At 35.6% G+C, this 19,814-nt stretch overlaps 1 protein-coding gene across 21 annotated transcripts in view; it reads left to right on the top strand.

The window, feature by feature from the left end:
• The window catches only part of DST (dystonin), a 482,223-nt gene that overhangs the window by 311,802 nt on the left and 150,607 nt on the right, over positions 1–19,814 (top strand). For 20 of the 21 annotated variants that reach the window (NM_001133823.2, XM_054556951.2, XM_054556941.2 and 17 more), the window contains 11 exon segments: positions 40–194; positions 398–524; positions 1,317–1,500; positions 2,312–2,469; positions 2,963–3,141; positions 3,969–4,107; positions 4,911–5,104; positions 6,195–6,357; positions 7,069–7,152; positions 9,080–9,187; positions 9,706–9,804. In NM_001133823.2, the coding sequence (NP_001127295.2) occupies positions 40–194; positions 398–524; positions 1,317–1,500; positions 2,312–2,469; positions 2,963–3,141; positions 3,969–4,107; positions 4,911–5,104; positions 6,195–6,357; positions 7,069–7,152; positions 9,080–9,187; positions 9,706–9,804 (1,590 nt within the window). 21 annotated transcript variants of the gene reach the window in all.

Genomic DNA, 19,814 nt, shown 5'->3' with positions numbered 1-19,814 from the left:
TGACCTCATTGAGTTATTCTGCTCTTTATTTAAAACCAGATAACCATTTACAAAGACGATGAATGTGTTTTGGCAAATAACTCTCATCGTGCTAAATGGAAGGTCATTAGTCCTACTGGGAATGAGGCTATGGTCCCATCTGTGTGCTTCACTGTTCCTCCACCAAACAAAGAAGCGGTGGACTTTGCCAACAGGTTTGTATATATTAGCTAAAAATATTGAGCTAGTTTTGGGGGCTCTCTGAAGGTTGAAGAAACAATCAATACTTTGTCAAGGCCCCACGGGATCAAAAGTCTCTAGAACTCATCCGTGGAATATTTCACACAAAAAGAAAAATTGCAGTGTGTTTTCAGAGGGAGTAAAAACATTAATCTGAGTTCTCTTTCATGCATTTCAGAATTGAGCAACAGTATCAGAATGTCCTGACTCTTTGGCATGAGTCTCACATAAACATGAAGAGTGTAGTATCCTGGCATTATCTCATCAATGAAATTGATAGAATTCGAGCTAGCAATGTGGCTTCAGTAAGTATGAATCTGTATGTCAACTCAATATGTCCAAAAATGTGCATGCCTTTTCATATGTGTCATAGAGTTTGTATTTGCTTTACAATAGGATGGAGTCCGGCAAATCCATGCTAATATTCATTTATTCAATGAATATTTGTTATATGCCCATAGCATATAAGGCACTTTTTAAGAATTGAGGAAATCTGGAGATCACAAATTTCATTCAGAACTTAACTGTGAGATAGGGAGGCAGAACGTAGTTGTTGGATATACGATGATGGGTAGAGTTGATTTCATTTGGGTTTCGTAGACTTGTTTTTCTTTGTCGTTAAAACCTAAAATTGTTGGCTGGGCGCAGTGGCTCACGCCTGTAATCCTAGGACTTTGGGAGGCCGAGGCGGGTGGATCACCTAAGAGGTCTGGAGTTCGAGACCAGCCTGACCAACGTGGAGAAACCCTGTCTCTACTAAAAATACAAAACTAGCCAGGTGTGGTGGCGCATGCCTGTAATCTTAGCTACTTGGGAGGCTGAGGCAGGAGAATTGCTTGAACCTGGGGGGCAGAGGTTACAGTGAGCTGAGATCGCGCTCCAGCCTGGGCAATAAGAGTGAAACTCCGTCTCAAAAAAAAAAAAAACAAAAAACAAAAAACACCTAAAATTGTTAATGAAAAGGACAGTTAATTTCAAATGTTCTTATTTATGATTATTTGTTTAGATTGGCATATACCATATGACCAGTTTGAAGTGTATCCCATTCAAATCTATGAGTAATAGAATGAATTACATGGGTCTTTGGTCTTCTTTAGATAAAGACAATGCTACCTGGTGAACATCAGCAAGTTCTAAGTAATCTACAGTCTCGTTTTGAAGATTTTCTGGAAGATAGCCAGGAATCCCAAGTCTTTTCAGGCTCTGATATAACACAACTAGAAAAGGAGGTTAATGTATGTAAGCAGTATTATCAAGAACTTCTTAAATCTGCAGAAAGAGGTAAAGCATGGGGATCCCTGTCTTTTTTTCCCCATAGGCATTTAGTTCTGGCTATTTTTTGCTCTCGATGGGAATCTCAATCTTAGGTATATTGTATCACTCAGCCTATGATATGTAGACACAATTGCTGGAACGGTAAAAGCATGTTTGAGGTAGGAAGACTCAAGAAGGGATTAATTTGTTTCCAAATGATGAATTAATAAAAGGTGGCAACCGACTGGTTGGACAAACAACGAATTCTTACTTTTCAACGTTTTCACTATTTTGCAATCCTTCAGTTTCAGAAAAGATTCAATTATTTTCCCGTTTACCAAACTTGGATTTTATACAAGGATTAAAGCAAAAGGTTTCTGCCTAGTTAACTTTTGTTAAATATAGATTTTATTCTGAACTTTTTAAATTTTAATTAGAGACAATTTTAGTAGTAATATTCTATTTTTTAAAAATCTTAAACATTAAATATTATTTACTTTTTACTTTTAAGGATTTTTATTTGATTTTTGTAATTAATTTTTGCAGCTAATATAATTCACATTTTTGTGAATGTAAAATAGCAATGTATTACTTTGGAGAGCATTTAATCGGAAATTGGTACTTCAAATGGCATTTGGGAAATTTTATTAATTCTTCTTAAATTTTAAGATTTATGTTTAAGATTTATATCCTTAGAATGGGTTTGTGATGAAAACAGGAACCATTTGCTTGACTAGCTGTGTCCCAGTAATATAAAATTGTCATATTAAAACATAAACAGAAGCTTCTAAGAGATAGAAAACAAGGCATTTTCTAAACATTATATTTATTTTCACAGAGGAGCAAGAGGAATCAGTTTATAATCTCTACATCTCTGAAGTTCGAAACATTAGACTTCGGTTAGAGAACTGTGAAGATCGGCTGATTAGACAGATTCGAACTCCCCTGGAAAGAGATGATTTGCATGAAAGTGTGTTCAGAATCACAGAACAGGAGGTGAGAGCTATAAATATGTTGGGGAAAAAACTAACTCTCTTAATGATCTTACGTATCAACTCTTGTGACTTCTTAATGTTCAGTTTTGCACACTCAAACTAGCCAGTCTACTGTGAGGTGAGGTCTGATTGTGTAATTATTGCTGATTATAAACTAGGATTCAGTCTACCTCTGACTCAGGTAAACATGAGAATATGTACACACTCACCTTCATTGTGATGAAGGATATAAGGACTTGTAATAAAAGTCGTTATACACCTGTTGTGTGCAAAAGTACTAAGTTAGATGTTGAGGCTAAGGAGATGAACAGTAAGGGAATTATTGATTGTAAAACTTGAATGCCATGGTGTAGTTTCTTTGGTAAAAAACAAAGAATATGTAGATTTCTAAGTCATTGGTTCTTAATGTGAAATGTGTGTTTTTAAACTAGTTTAAGAAAAACACCTCATCACAGGTGATGGCCTGATACCTTTGTTTGTTCTCTGTTTTATAGAAACTGAAGAAAGAGCTGGAACGACTTAAAGATGATTTGGGAACAATCACAAATAAGTGTGAGGAGTTTTTCAGTCAAGCAGCAGCCTTTTCATCAGTCCCTACCCTACGATCAGAGCTTAATGTGGTCCTTCAGAACATGAACCAAGTCTATTCTATGTCTTCCACTTACATAGATAAGTATGTAACTGCTATCTCAATATATAAATTGCTTCATACAACTCTCATTTTTATTTACTATTAATTTAAAATTTTATTTTTATTAATATAAATATTAACTTTTATTTTGTCTTAAGAAATACATTATTGGCTGGGCGTGGTGGCTCATGCCTGTAATCCCAGCACTTTGGGAGGCCAAGGCGGGTGAATCACCTGAGGTCAGGAGTTACCGGGTACCAGCTTGGCCAACATGGTGGAACCCCATCTCTATTAAAAATACAAAAGTTAGCCAGGCATGGTGGTAGGCGTCTGTAGTCCCAGCTACTCGGGAAGCTGAGGCAAGAGAATCACTTGAACCCGGGAGGTGGAGGTTGCAGTGAGCCGAGATCGCGCCACTGCACTCCAGCCTGGGTGACAGAGGAAAACTCCATTTCAAAAAAAAAAAAGAAATACATTATTTTTATGGATTGATGACACTTCTCTATGTTGATAGTGGATGTGCTTCAGAGATGAGCGTGTAATGTATGGTCCTCCCACATTTTGCGTGTAATTTGGGTAGCTCAGCAGTTGTAGCCAATGAATTTTCATCTCATACTTAAACAAAGTTAGAAAGAAGCCATCTTATGTTGCAGTCTCTTGCTGAATACCACTTGTGGGGCAGGGGATGGGTTGGAGTACATACTCTCTATTAAGAAGAAAGCCAGAAAAATGTCAGTTTCGTAGTAAATGTATCAGTGTTCCAAGGTGAAGAACATGTTGTGTCATGTGTCATAATGGTGCTTCAGGACTACATTATGCAAAAATAAACATTTAACCATAGGTGGCTATTGTTTAATTTCCTTTTTAAGGTTGAAAACTGTTAACTTGGTGTTAAAAAACACTCAAGCTGCAGAAGCCCTCGTAAAACTCTATGAAACTAAACTGTGTGAAGAAGAAGCAGTTATAGCTGACAAGAATAATATTGAGAATCTAATAAGTACTTTAAAGGTATGAGACTCACTTTTGGCTATTTTTAAATATCATATTCTACAAGTATTTCTCTAGCACTTAGATCTTCAAACATCAAGTGTTAAATATCTTGGATTTTTGAATGGATTTGTTCCATTTGTGTCTCTATGATCTCACAGCTTACTCTAAATAAGTATGTTCAGTCATTTTAGTTTAAGGAGAGTTCTCATTTGAAGTTTGAACCCTTTTGACAGTAGCTTTTGATAGTCAGTTCATGTTGGCAGCAAGAGGAGTTGAAGCTAAAAATTAAATTATTTGTAATAGATTAACTTGCTGAAAAAGAAGTTAATTTAAGATATCAAGGAGGTAAATAGAGAAGTTAATCTGAGAAAGGAAAAAGACTTGTAGTTCAACTCATCTATGTATTTCTTTAGCAAGTGGTGAAACTTTTGCAACGCAATTTTTAAAAGTTATCTCAGTGATTTTTAATGCATGTATTCCTTTTTAACAGTGGGATTAGTAGGCACTTAAAAGCAGACAATGAAAAAGACATATTTTATTAATGAAGGTAGCAAACTTGCTTATGGAATATATTTTATTTTGTTGATATGCAAATTTTATTAGGCTGAACGTTGTAAAATTGTCATTAACAAATCAGAGTACAAGTATTGAAAATTTTGTGAGGTTTGAACTAATATAATATTGTGTATATGAAAGACATTCTTTCCTTTATCTTATTTTCTACCTGTCATTTGTAAATAAATTGTAAAATTAGGTAAATAATGTATTTACCCAGTGAGTGGTTAACATTTTTATAACTTTTACCAATTAATGTATTTTAGCAATGGAGATCTGAAGTAGATGAAAAGAGACAGGTATTCCATGCATTAGAGGATGAGTTACAGAAAGCTAAAGCCATCAGTGATGAAATGTTTAAAACATATAAAGAACGGGACCTTGATTTTGACTGGCACAAAGAAAAAGCAGATCAATTAGTCGAAAGGTGGCAAAATGTTCATGTGCAGATTGACAACAGGTTAGTATCCTTTTTTGTTCAGTTTTAGCACAGATTTAATGTCTATCTATGGTAAATGAGTAAAATGTAAACATATGAGGCTATTTTTTTACTTCCATAGTTAATTTGTTAATTACAATACCTCTACTTGGCTATATTTTCTTTCTTACTTGGAGGACTTTAGTAAGACATCTAACTTCAAAATAAGCATTTTTTCAACTCTGTAACTATTCATGCATTCTAGCATTTATATAGTTAATCTGCTTTCCTTTTCTGAAGGAAAAAACAATGTAGTTCTCTAATTATTACCAACTTATAATATTCAAATAACCGTGACTTAGTAAGAGCATGAAGCATGTGCGTGATAGGGCTGTGTGTAGCTTCTATACTGGACTTAAGAAATGTAAATAAATGGAAATGCCCTGATGTTCATTTTAATTGAAGATACAAGAAAGTCAAAATGCTCAGTTACTGAATTAAAAAAGGTTTTAGGGTTCATCTTAAAATAAATGAATATGTGTCCTTTCTCATTCATTTTCGTGCTTATATTAATGCAAATAAAATGCTTTTATGATACAGTGCCATTCTCCAAAAGTAAAATTATGTTCAGATATGTGTTATCTCTGTAACAAATGTGATACATAGGTTTAATGTGGTGTTTTTTTAAATCATAGAGACAGGTATGTAATCACAGCTCCTGAAAAATACTCTCTGAGACCATGTTGAACCAGTCATTGGACTACCTTATCGTTATTTCAAAACTGAACTGCCATTTGATGCAAGCCTTACTATTCAAGACACTGTAATTGATAATAATTATGGTTAAGCTTCCACTTTTCTTGCTTTTTAGGTTTAGCTTCTTGGGCTTGTCCCTCGAATAATCACTGTCGCTAGATTGCACAACTCAAGGAGCAGAATGTTTATATTCAACCCAATAAGGAATGCCCTTGGAGGTGTGCCTCAGGGTGCTGCAGCCTTGAGTTCTTTATACATACCCCTCTTGTGCTTAGTTCATTGCAGTCCAGTTATTTTGTCTCTCCCATCTCTACATCTTCCACCCTCCTGATGGATATTGTTGGACACTGTGACTATTCGGTTACTATTCTCTTAGGTTACGGGACTTAGAGGGCATTGGCAAATCACTGAAGTACTACAGAGATACTTACCATCCTTTAGATGATTGGATCCAGCAGGTTGAAACTACTCAGAGAAAGATTCAGGAAAATCAGCCTGAAAATAGTAAAACCCTAGCCACACAGTTGAATCAACAGAAGGTATGTAAAAATAATTCCCTCTACTGAGATTATGTCTGCATTTGGTCAGTCATGCTCCTCATCTTCCTTTCCTATGTTAAATGAAAAAGTCACCAGCTCTTTAGAGGAAGGTGGAGAGTATATAAAAAATATTAAAATCTTGCAACCCAAACCTACATACATGACTTATTTTTATTTCTTGGAAGTAACTTTTGAAAGCATGGGTAATCAGAAAGTGGAGAGTGTTGGGATAGTTTTCAAATTCCTAATGATAATTTATTTAATCATAGGTATAGAAATCTCTTTGACACTTTGCTGGCCACAGTAGTTTTCTGGGTTCCTAAATAAGTAAAAATGGTTAGCAATGGAAAATTAAATACCACATTTGACAGAAAGTTGAATGCTTTGAGATTTTTGTTCTATCTTTAGGGGACAGTCATCTCTAGCTCTGTTTTCTTCAGGAATAGGTGGTGGCCAAGGGCATCAAGTCTGCTTTTGGATAATTCCTAAGGAGTTTAGTAATTTCTGCTTTGAAAGCCACATGGGGTGGTCACTTCTGTGGCTTAATCTGAAAGTTTGTAATTTACCCATAAGGCAAGTTGTGTATTAAGTGCAAAGGGCTAAGGAGCTATACTGTGAAGTGGTGTAAATATGTCTTAGTTACTGAGCATCTTATGTAGTAGAATAGCTGAATTCCTTGTCATTTTTCTTCTAAACTGTGTATATTTATAGATGCTGGTGTCTGAAATAGAAATGAAACAGAGCAAAATGGATGAGTGTCAAAAATATGCAGAACAATACTCAGCTACAGTGAAGGTAGGAAGATTCATTAACTTTAGTAAAATTTAATATTCAGGTTTGTGATTCTACGTGTACTGTTAAAGCCATGCAAGTCATTTCACTCAGTGTTAAAAAGTTAAAAGAATCTTCATTTGAACTTTTTTGACACTTATCTAATAATTCTTTGTGAAATTAGTCACATGACAGCCCCCCAATTCATTCATCTTCTTCTCTCTCACGTGTGTACACCCCTGTCACTCCCAGCCACCAGAATACATAGCTCTGTAGTTGGTTTCTTATCACTTTTCTTTCTTTCTTTTTTCTTTAACATTGTTAGGGTATTTCACGGGAGAGCTTCTAACTTTCTCACTTAGGGGGACACTTTTCATGCTTTTCAAGTTGTCGTTGACAACTTTTCAGTTTTAGCCCTCCAGATCCATAGTTCCATTGCTTAGCTGGAGGAAAGGGGGGCTGCATAGGGCTACACTATTGTTACATATATTTTCATGAGCTTCCAAACAGACTTGGGAAATTACCTGACCACCCTACATGTTTCTGATTTTGTCCCCATCTTGGAAGCATCTCCAGGATTGGATAGATTCCTAAAAATGTAATTTTGCTGTACAGTCATGTGTTGTTTAGCAAAGGGGATATATTCCGAGAAATGTGTTGTTAGGCGATTTTTTCATTGTGCGAACATTGTAGAGTGTACTCACATAAACCTAGATGTTACAGCTTTCTACACACTTAGGCTATATGGTACAGCCTCTTGCTCCTAGACTATAAACCTGTATAGCATGTTACTGTACTGAATAATGTAGGCAACTGTAACATAATGGTATCTATTTGTGTATCTAAACATAGAAAACGTATAATAAAAATAGGGAATAAAATATAAAACATGGTACACCTGTATAGAGCACCTACCATGAATGGAGCTTGCAGGACTAGAAGTTGCTTTGGTGAGTTAGTGAGTGAGTTCTGAGTGAAGGTAGAGGCCTAGGACATTACTGTACACCTCTGTAGAATTTATAAACACTGTACACTTCGACTACACTAGCTTATAAAAAAATTTCTTCAATAATAACATTAACTTACTGTAACTTTTTTACATTATAAACTTGTAATTTTTTTAACCTTTTGACTCTTTTCTCATAGCACTTAGCTTAAAACAACGAACACATTGTACAGCCATACAAAAGTATTTTCTTTCTTTATATCTGTATTCTGTAAGCTTTTTTCTATTTTTAATTTTTTTTTTTTTTGCTTTTTAAACTTCTTTGTTAAAGTCTAAGACACAAACATACACATTAACTTAGGCCTATATAGAGTCAGGATCATCAATATCATTGTCTTACACCTCCAAATCCCGTGGGAAGGTCTTCAGGGGCAATCATATGTATGGAGCTGTCTTCTCCTATGATAACAATGCCTTCTTCTGGAATACTTTCTGAAGGACCTGTCTGAGACTGTTTTACAGTTAACTTTTTTTTTTTTTTTAATAAGTAGGAGTACGCTCTAAAACAACAACTAAAAGTATAGTGTGGTAAATATATAGACCAGTAACATAGTCATTTATTACCAAGTATTACGTACTGAACATAATTGTGTGTGCTATACTTGTGTGACGGGCAGCACAGTAAGCTTGTTTACACCAGCAGCACCACAAACGTGAGTAATGCATTGTGCCATGACATCACTAGGTGATAGGTATTTTTCAGCTCCATTATAATATTATGGGGCTACCATCATGTATACGGTCTGTCTTTGACTGAAGTGTTGTCATGTGAAACACGACTATATTTTCTTTATTTAAACTTAATTTAGTGAATAATTGATCTGTGTCAAATCACTAAAGTTATTTTAGTGAATCTAGGTTCTAATTATCTGTGTTAAATTATTGTAGAATGAAACTCTAGTACTTTGCTTCAATTCATTTTATCTTATTGACTCCTTTATACAGGACTATGAATTACAAACAATGACCTACCGGGCCATGGTAGATTCACAACAAAAATCTCCAGTGAAACGCCGAAGAATGCAGAGTTCAGCAGATCTCATTATTCAAGAGGTAATAAAAGTATGAGAGAAAGAGGGGAAGGGGCATAAAAGAAAGAACACTTTCTTTTTAAATTTTATTTTTTGTTGTGGTAAAATATACATAGTATAAAACTTACTATTTTAACAATTTTAAATGTACAGTTTAATGACATTGCAGTGTATCACAATACTGTGCAACTGGTACCACTGTTTATTTCCAGAACCTTCTCATCATCCCAAACAGAAAGTCTATGCCCAGAACAATACATTCTATTAAGGGTTTTTAAAAACCCTTTAAACATTTTTATTCAAGATTAATTATTAACTATAGAGATAAATAAATGTACTTCATGGTGAAATTTAGAAGAGAATTATCATTTGCTATGACTTGCACAATAGTAATAATAAGCTCATTCTTATCATTTATTATGGGGGAGTTGTGTGCTTTGCTGTCTGAAGTCCTAGTTGATGTAATTATTATTCAAAATTCATTCAACTTAGTAAGAGTAACTGGAGGTAATGCTTTTATTATTTTTTCCTTACTTGCAGTTCATGGACCTAAGGACTCGGTATACTGCCCTGGTCACTCTCATGACACAATATATTAAATTTGCTGGTGATTCATTGAAGAGGCTGGAAGAGGAGGAGGTAATCATTAACAGTGAGCACCCTGTAAATATAAAGGAGCTAGAGATGAGCAGTAACTACAGTGTAGTCTGGGAAAGCAAAACAAGTTTCATGATAAATTTATGTGGCTGGTAGCAGATGTACAAATAAATATTGAATTATAAAATTACAATGAAAATGACTGAAGGCCTAGGATTTTTGTTTGTCTTTAAGATTCATTCAAATAGAAAGTCATTTCACTTCATGACTTTACATTTTCACTTCAGGACTCTAATATGGTGGGGTTAATGTCTTAAATAAATTATGAAATTTTGGCAGTTTGGCAGAATATTTTTCAGCTTTCTCACAGCTGAGAGGTATACTTCTTTGAAGTATAGTTACTGCTGGGATGATGTCTACAGGAATACCACACGAACACATTTGTCTTATGCATTTTAAATTAATTTGTATCTCAAGAAGTTAAAATTATTATACATAATGTAAAGATGCTAACTTAGAAGTAGTAGACGTTTTTACAAAATGATGATACTTTTTAAGAATTTTGGAGTTTTTGGTTTTTTTTTGTTTTTTTTTTGCAAAAAGATATAGCACATGGCATTTAAAAAGGCTATTTAAATGCTACTCTGATTTGGAGAACTTCTGCAGCTTTGATTCTGCATTTAAAAATCATAGTTCTGCATTTATAAATCATATATTTAAAAATCATATAGGAAGAGTAAGGACTTATTTATAAAGATCAATGGTCACCAAAGGCTCTTGTATCTAATCTAAAAGGGAGTATGCTATGCTTTATTATCTTGATGTACTTTCTGTTCCCCAGAACAGACAAAAATAGTAGAATGAACGTTGAAATAAATAAATTGTGGGACATTAGCCATTTTAAATTGGACTGTTGTTGAAATTCTAAAGGTAATTATGCTTAATGTAACTCCATATGAGCACTGAAACAGCAGTAAACATCTATTGGATGTTACTTTCTCAGTTTCCTAAAAATGTGACCACTTTTATAAACTGTTTTAGTCTGTTCAGAGTTAACAGTTTTCTGCAGCTAAATCACTAACATAGCTAATTGCAAGACTTTATAACCCTCTTCCTTTGTGCTTAGAAGAACCAGGATATTTGTGACCATCTTAAATGCATGCATCTCTTCATCTATGAAAGAACATCCATAATTTTCTTATATTTTTAGTTTTTGAGAGATCTTATTCTATTTTAAATGGTATACAGATCTTTTAAATCGAATATGCAGTAGTTAAATATAAAATAAAATAAGTTCTTTTCTTATAGTATGTATCTGATTTTACATATATGGGCCACTTACTCGATTTATCTGATGAGGCAGAATGCTAGCAATTGATAGAAACAAAAAATATTTTAGAAGGCCTTAATTAAATGCAAGTTATTATTGTCGTCCTTAAAAATGTCAAAGATTTATAGTTAATTGAAACCAGCAAATACAGTTATGGAAGAACAAGCGAAGGCTATAATTTAAAACAGGTTAGAAAAAACTACCACTTAACATTACATTAATGAAATGTCGTGTAAAATATACATAGCTTAATTTTTAGACTCAAAAGATTGGTGTTTCTGCAACTGCAGTTTGAAGACCCACATGAAAAACCTTGGTCTAAAGCAGAATTTTCCATAATAAACATAAAATCAAAGATGGATGCAAGTTAATTTCAGAAGTAATACTGATTTAGTTAAAAGAAATGTTACTAAAATATCTGTAATAGATATTAGATATTAGAGAGAGATTCTTTAGTCTGTGCTGAGAACAAAATATGCTAAGTATTAATCACCGTGATTAAAGGGCAAGATCGAGGAAGATTTAGAGAAAAGTTAAGGAAGTTATTTTTATGCAAATAAGTTTGAGATCCACAAGAAAGCAAGTCAGCAATTGGACTAAATTATTTCTAGTAACTTTTCTCACATTTGCTAAAAAAGTCAAGAGACAACATGATTTTTTTTTTTTTTTTGAGACGGAGCTCTGTTGCCCAGGCTGGCGTGCAGTGGCGCGATCTTGGCTCACTGCAACCTCTGCCTCCTGGGTTCAAGTAATTCACTGCCTCAGCCTTTTGAGTAGCTGGGATTACAGGTGCCTGCCACCACGCTGGGCTAATTTTTGTATTTTTAGTAGAGACGGGGTTTTACCATGTTGGCCAGGCTGGTCTTGAACTCCTGACCTCATGATCCACCCGTCTTGGGTTCCCAAAGTGCTGAGATTACAGGCATGAGCCACCGCGCCCAGCCGAGATTCTTAACAAATCACTACATTGCCTAAGACATTGAGGGTTCAACAATAGATATTTTTTTCTGAGTGAATTTTTAGTTTTTCTAAATCTGAGCATGAGAAATAGCTCAGAATTTCTTAGCAATAGCTAAGTTTTAAAGGAGGTTTGATAAGGAACTGAGACCGTCTTAGAAATAACCTCCTCAAGAAATATTGAAAACTTAATATTTAAGTAGTATCACAGGATTGACCCTGATACTAAAATAAAGAAAATAGAGTGCTGAAGATAACAGATTATGAGATTTGTTTCTGTATGAATTATTATTAGAAACCTTATTTAGGTTAGCAAAGAAAACAACTGAAATTCTCATCAAAATTATTGGAGATCAAGAAATTAGCGGAAGCAAAATAAGATGTATGGTCTGTAATAGAAATTAAATTCTTGAAATTCACCAAAGCTTCTCAATGAAAACAAATCTGTCTAAAATAATTTTTCTATTCCTGTTTAAATTATTTTATGGTGATCTTGAGTTGATGATACAAAACTAACAACACTAGAGTATTAATAAAGAGAAATTAAATTGTAATTATAAACTAATCCTGATCATGTAGTTCTGTAATCAATGTAAAGCATACTCCTCCCAGCTGACATTGATTCTGTCCCTAGTAGAGTAAAAATTTTTTCTTATAATTTTTTCTATACATTGGAGCTGAATCCCTAAGTATATATTTAAAAGCTATTATACTTAACAAATATCTTTATATTTATGGAGTATTTAAAGGTACTTGTCAAAGTGATTCATATGAGGCATGTTATTAACAACAGCAACAAAATCTGTGAGTATATGAAGCGCATCTTTTCCAGAGCCATCAGGACTGTAGCTGCCTTTGCATTAGCAATTCTGATTATTATAATTGCCGTAATATGGCAAGTATAAACAAATAAGGGATCTGACTTTAGAAATTTCAAGTTTTTGTATAATTTTCCTTCTTCCCCATGTTATTTCCTAATTTGGCTCTCTGTTCTAAAATTCTGTGCTTTGCTTTTTTAACCATAAGACATGGGAATATAAGTATCATTTTTAATTTCTATCAGGCTAGAAAACTAAATTCTTTAGCATCATTTGGTTCCTATGTGTTGGGTGTTCTTCCTACCTCTTAGGATTATGTTGTATGCAAGAGAAGAAAGGGCACCGTCGTGAGAGTTTTATTTCCCACTTTGCCACTCACCCAATGTGAGTTTGCAAAAATATCTATCCTCCTCATTTCTCCCTATCCTCATCTGTTGTAAATTCCCCTCTTGCTATGAAATTCTAAGCCAGCTAATTTTTAAAATAAAATTATTCCTGAGGGACAAAAAGATATTCTTCAGAAAACCTGTCGTGAAGAGTTTTTTGTCCTCTTCTGCTGACTTTCTGAAGCTTCCTCTCTGAAGAAGGTGATGCTGCTGGTGGTGGTGATAGCGCTTGTTCTGCATTTGAGTTCACTTGGTTTTGTAAGTACTTTTATGAACATCGATTCATATGTTGTAAGATATTTTGAACAGAACAGGCTTGACACTTTCAAAACGTCTTTTGTAGATTAAAAGGTGTAAGGAGACTTCTGAACATGGGGCATATTCAGATCTGCTTCAGCGTCAGAAGGCAACAGTGCTTGAGAATAGCAAACTTACAGGAAAGATAAGTGAGTTGGAAAGAATGGTAGCTGAACTAAAGAAACAAAAGTCCCGAGTAGAGGAAGAACTTCCGAAGGTCAGGGAGGCTGCAGAAAATGAATTGAGAAAGCAGCAGAGAAATGTAGAAGATATCTCTCTGCAGAAGATAAGGGCTGAAAGTGAAGCCAAGCAGTACCGCAGGGAACTTGAAACCATTGTGAGAGAGAAGGAAGCCGCTGAAAGAGAACTGGAGCGGGTGAGGCAGCTCACCATAGAGGCCGAGGCCAAAAGAGCTGCCGTGGAAGAGAACCTCCTGAATTTTCGGAATCAGTTGGAGGAAAACACGTTTACCAGAAGAACATTGGAAGATCATCTTAAAAGAAAAGATTTAAGTCTCAATGATTTGGAGCAACAAAAGAATAAATTAATGGAAGAATTAAGAAGAAAGAGAGACAATGAGGAAGAACTCTTGAAACTGATAAAGCAGATGGAAAAAGACCTTGCATTTCAGAAACAGGTAGCAGAGAAACAGTTGAAAGAAAAGCAGAAAATTGAATTGGAAGCAAGAAGAAAAATAACTGAAATTCAGTATACATGTAGAGAAAATGCGTTGCCAGTGTGTGCGATCACACAGGCTACATCATGCAGGGCAGTAACGGGTCTCCAGCAAGAACATGACAAACAGAAAGCAGAAGAACTCAAACAGCAGGTAGATGAACTAACAGCTGCCAATAGAAAGGCTGAACAAGACATGAGAGAGCTGACATATGAACTTAATGCCCTCCAGCTTGAAAAAACGTCATCTGAGGAAAAGGCTCGTTTGCTAAAAGATAAACTAGATGAAACAAATAATACACTCAGATGCCTTAAGTTGGAGTTGGAAAGGAAGGATCAGGCGGAGAAAGGGTATTCTCAACAACTCAGAGAGCTTGGTAGGCAATTGAACCAAACCACAGGTAAAGCTGAAGAAGCCATGCAAGAAGCTAACGATCTCAAGAAAATAAAGCACAATTATCAGTTAGAATTAGAATCTCTTCATCATGAAAAAGGGAAACTACAAAGAGAAGTAGACAGAATCACAAGGGCACATGCTGTAGCCGAGAAGAATATTCAGCATTTAAATTCACAAATTCATTCTTTTCGAGATGAGAAAGAATTAGAAAGACTACGAATCTGCCAGAGAAAATCAGATCATCTAAAAGAACAATTTGAGAAAAGCAATGAGCAGTTGCTTCAAAATATCAAAGCTGAAAAAGAAAATAATGATAAAATCCAAAGGCTCAGTGAAGAATTGGAGAAAAGTAATGAGTGTGCAGAGATGCTAAAACAAAAAGTAGAGGAGCTTACTAGGCAGAATAATGAAACCAAATTAATGATGCAGAGAATTCAGGCAGAATCAGAGAATGTAGTTTTAGAGAAACAAACTATCCAGCAAAGATGTGAAGCACTGAAAATTCAGGCAGACGGTTTTAAAGATCAGCTACGCAGCACAAATGAACACTTGCATAAACAGACAAAAACAGAGCAGGATTTTCAAAGAAAAATTAAATGCCTAGAAGAAGACCTGGCGAAAAGTCAAAATTTGGTAAGTGAATTTAAGCAAAAGTGTGACCAACAGAACATCATCATCCAGAATACCGAGAAAGAAGTTAGAAATCTGAATGCAAAACTGAATGCTTCCAAAGAAGAGAAGCGACGCGGGGAGCAGAAAGTTCAGCTACAACAAGCTCAGGTGCAAGAGTTAAATAACAGGTTGAAAAAAGTACAAGACGAATTACACTTAAAGACCATAGAGGAGCAGATGACCCACAGAAAGATGGTTCTGTTTCAGGAAGAATCTGATAAATTCAAACAGTCAGCAGAGGAGTTTCGGAAGAAGATGGAAAAATTAATGGAGTCCAAAGTCATCACTGAAAATGATATTTCAGGCATTAAGCTTGACTTTGTGTCTCTTCAACAAGAAAACTCTAGAGCCCAAGAAAATGCTAAGCTTTGTGAAACAAACATTAAAGAACTTGAAAGACAGCTTCAACAGTATCGTGAACAAATGCAGCAAGGGCAGCACGTGGAAGCAAATCATTACCAAAAATGTCGGAAACTTGAGGATGAGCTGATAGCCCAGAAGCGTGAGGTTGAAAACCTGAAGCAAAAAATGGATCAGCAGATCAAAGAGCATGAACATCAATTAATTTTGCTCCAGTGTGAAATTCAAAAAAAGAGCACGGCCAAAGACTGTACCTTCAAACCAGATTTTGAGATGACAGTGAAGGAATGCCAGCACTCTGGAGAGCTGTCCTCTAGAAACACTGGACACCTTCACCCAACACCCAGATCCCCCATGTTGAGATGGACTCAAGAACCACAGCCGTTGGAAGAAAAGTGGCAACATCAATTTGTTGAACAGATACCCAAAGAAGTCCAATTCCGGCCACCAGGGGCTCCACTCGAGAAAGAGAAAAGCCAGCAGTGTTACTCTGAGTACTTTTCTCAGACAAGCACCGAGTTACAGATAACTTTTGATGAGACAAACCCTATTACAAGACTGTCTGAAATTGAGAAGATAAGAGACCAAGCCCTGAACAATTCTAGACCACCTGTTAGGTATCAAGATAACGCATGTGAAATGGAACTGGTGAAGCTTTTGACACCCTTGGAGGTATACTCTGTGTTCTGAGACCTTATCAGCTACCTAATGTCAAGTTTCCTCATTTGTTTCCTTTCTCTCCTAGACTAAATTTTTAAAACAATTTTGAATGTGATTGGCTCTTTGTAGTTCTGACAGGAAAATAATGCTATACTTTTTCTGGTAAATTACTTGAATCTTTATTATAAATTAACTTTAATTTTTGAATGTTTGAGATTAAACATACAGATGTAATAGATATACTGTTATATCTGTGGAGATACATTCTGAAAAATGTGACTATCAAAAAAGCTAGAAGAACCAAGCAGTTAGCTTTAACTTCTAACATATTCTGTGGCTAGATTTTGTCTTAGTCTTTTTTAAAGATATAATTTTAATACCTTTAGTTGTCATCTAAGATAAAATTCAGACTCTGAAAATAATATAATACTTATTCCTGAACCCTCCTTGGTTTGAAATTTTTCTTCCTTTCACTAATCTCCTCTTTGTAATTCAAAGAATTATGTTTGGATTGAGAATGAGTAAAGTGACATAATGTTCTTGAGGTGACTTTTAACATTTTATAAATTCCTGTTACAGATAGCTAAGAACAAGCAGTATGATATGCATACAGAAGTCACAACATTAAAACAAGAAAAGAACCCAGTTCCCAGTGCTGAAGAATGGATGCTTGAAGGGTGCAGAGCATCTGGTGGACTCAAGAAAGGGGATTTCCTTAAGAAAGGCTTAGAACCAGAGACCTTCCAGAACTTTGATGGTGATCATGCATGTTCAGTCAGGGATGATGAATTTAAATTCCAAGGGCTTAGGCACACTGTGACTGCCAGGCAGTTGGTGGAAGCTAAGCTTCTGGACATGAGAACAATTGAGCAGCTGCGACTCGGTCTTAAGACTGTTGAAGAAGTTCAGAAAACTCTTAACAAGTTTCTGACCAAAGCCACCTCAATTGCAGGGCTTTACCTAGAATCTACAAAAGAAAAGATTTCATTTGCCTCAGCGGCCGAGAGAATCATAATAGACAAAATGATGGCTTTGGCATTTTTAGAAGCTCAGGCTGCAACAGGTTTTATAATTGATCCCATTTCAGGTCAGACATATTCTGTTGAAGATGCAGTTCTTAAAGGAGTTGTTGACCCCGAATTCAGAATTAGGCTTCTTGAGGCAGAGAAGGCAGCTGTGGGATATTCATATTCTTCTAAGACATTGTCAGTGTTTCAAGCTATGGAAAATAGAATGCTTGACAGACAAAAAGGTAAACATATCTTGGAAGCCCAGATTGCCAGTGGGGGTGTCATTGACCCCGTGAGAGGCATTCGTGTTCCTCCAGAAATTGCTCTGCAGCAGGGGTTGTTGAATAATGCCATCTTACAGTTTTTACATGAGCCATCCAGCAACACAAGAGTTTTCCCTAATCCCAATAACAAGCAAGCTCTCTATTACTCAGAATTACTGCGAATGTGTGTATTTGATGTAGAGTCCCAATGCTTTCTGTTTCCATTTGGGGAGAGGAACATTTCCAATCTCAATGTCAAGAAAACACATAGAATTTCTGTAGTAGATACTAAAACAGGGTCAGAATTGACTGTGTATGAGGCTTTCCAGAGAAACCTAATTGAGAAAAGTATATATCTTGAACTTTCAGGGCAGCAATATCAGTGGAAGGAAGCTATGTTTTTTGAATCCTATGGGCATTCTTCTCATATGCTGACTGATACTAAAACAGGATTACACTTCAATATTAATGAGGCTATAGAGCAGGGAACAATTGACAAAGCCTTGGTCAAAAAGTATCAGGAAGGCCTCATCACACTTACAGAACTTGCTGATTCTTTGCTGAGCCGGTTAGTCCCCAAGAAAGATTTGCACAGTCCTATTGCAGGGTATTGGCTGACTGCTAGTGGGGAAAGGATCTCTGTACTAAAAGCCTCCCGTAGAAATTTGGTTGATCGGATTACTGCCCTCAGATGCCTTGAAGCCCAAGTCAGTACAGGGGGAATAATTGATCCTCTTACTGGCAAAAAGTACCGGGTGGCCGAAGCTTTGCATAGAGGCCTGGTTGATGAGGGGTTTGCCCAGCAGCTGCGACAGTGTGAATTAGTAATCACAGGGATTGGCCATCCCATCACTAACAAAATGATGTCAGTGGTGGAAGCTGTGAATGCAAATATTATAAATAAGGAAATGGGAATCCGATGTTTGGAATTTCAGTACTTGACAGGAGGGTTGATAGAGCCACAGGTTCACTCTCGGTTATCAATAGAAGAGGCTCTCCAAGTAGGTATTATAGATGTCCTCATTGCCACAAAACTCAAAGATCAAAAGTCGTATGTCAGAAATATAATATGCCCTCAGACAAAAAGAAAGTTGACATATAAAGAAGCCTTAGAAAAAGCTGATTTTGATTTCCACACAGGACTTAAACTGTTAGAAGTATCTGAGCCCTTGATGACAGGAATTTCTAGCCTCTACTATTCTTCCTAATAGGACATGTTTAAATAACTGCAAGGGGTGATGCTGGCTGGTTCATGCCACTTTTTCAGAGTGTGATGATATCGGCTACATATGCAGTCTGTGAATTGTGTAACATACTCTATTTCTTGAGGGCTGCAAATTGCTAAGTGCTCAAAATAGAGTAAGTTTTAAATTGAAAATTACATAAGATTCATAAGATTTAATGCCCTTCAAATGGTTTCATTTAGCCTTGAGAATGGTTTTTTGAAACTTGGCCGCACTAAAATGTTTTTTTTGTTGTTTTTTTTACGTAGAATGTGGGATAAACTTGATGAACTCCAAGTTCACCCTTCATTGAATAGTGATCATTTATTAAATGATAAGTTGCACTCACTGAAAGAGCACGTCTTGAAGCACCATGGAATCAAAGAGAAAGATATAAATTCGTTCCCACAGCCTTCAAGCTGCAGTGTTTTAGATTGCTTCAAAAAAATGAAAAAGTTTTGCCTTTTTCTGTATATAGTGACCTTCTTTGCATATTAAAATGTTTACCACAACGTCCCATTTCTAGTTAAGTCTTTGCACTTGAAAGCTAACATTATGAATATTGTGTGTTGGAGGAGGGGAAGGATTTTTCTTCCTTTTATGTTTTTTTCTTACGTGTATAGTAGACGTTCTCTATTCTGTCAGCCTTCTATGATACCTTTTTGTCAGGACAATTATGATTGTAATGCTAATGCAAAGGCAGCAATTCAAAGATCTTCTAGTGCCTCATGAATAAAGTTGAGATTTAAAATTTGTGACATTGATGGAACAGCTGAGAGGTTAGACCAATCATTAAGGAATGTATGCCATAGCTTTCTTTACTACCATAAACATTTTGGAGGTGCATCTGCTATGTGACATGGTTAAGTGAATGAATAAAATGTTTTAGTAACCTGTGTGTGATAAAAAAACATTTTTACATTCTTGTTTGCTATGGAGAGGTCAGTTTAATAGCTAAGTCATTTAATGGAGTGTATATTTTTCTTACCGCTCACAACTGTCAG

This window comes from Pongo abelii, chromosome 5 (genome assembly GCF_028885655.2).
Source record: "Pongo abelii isolate AG06213 chromosome 5, NHGRI_mPonAbe1-v2.0_pri, whole genome shotgun sequence".
NCBI classification, from domain to species: Eukaryota; Metazoa; Chordata; class Mammalia; order Primates; family Hominidae; genus Pongo; species Pongo abelii.
The sequence above is the reverse complement of the archived record's forward strand: the minus strand, read 5'-3'. Positions and strand labels throughout refer to the sequence as shown.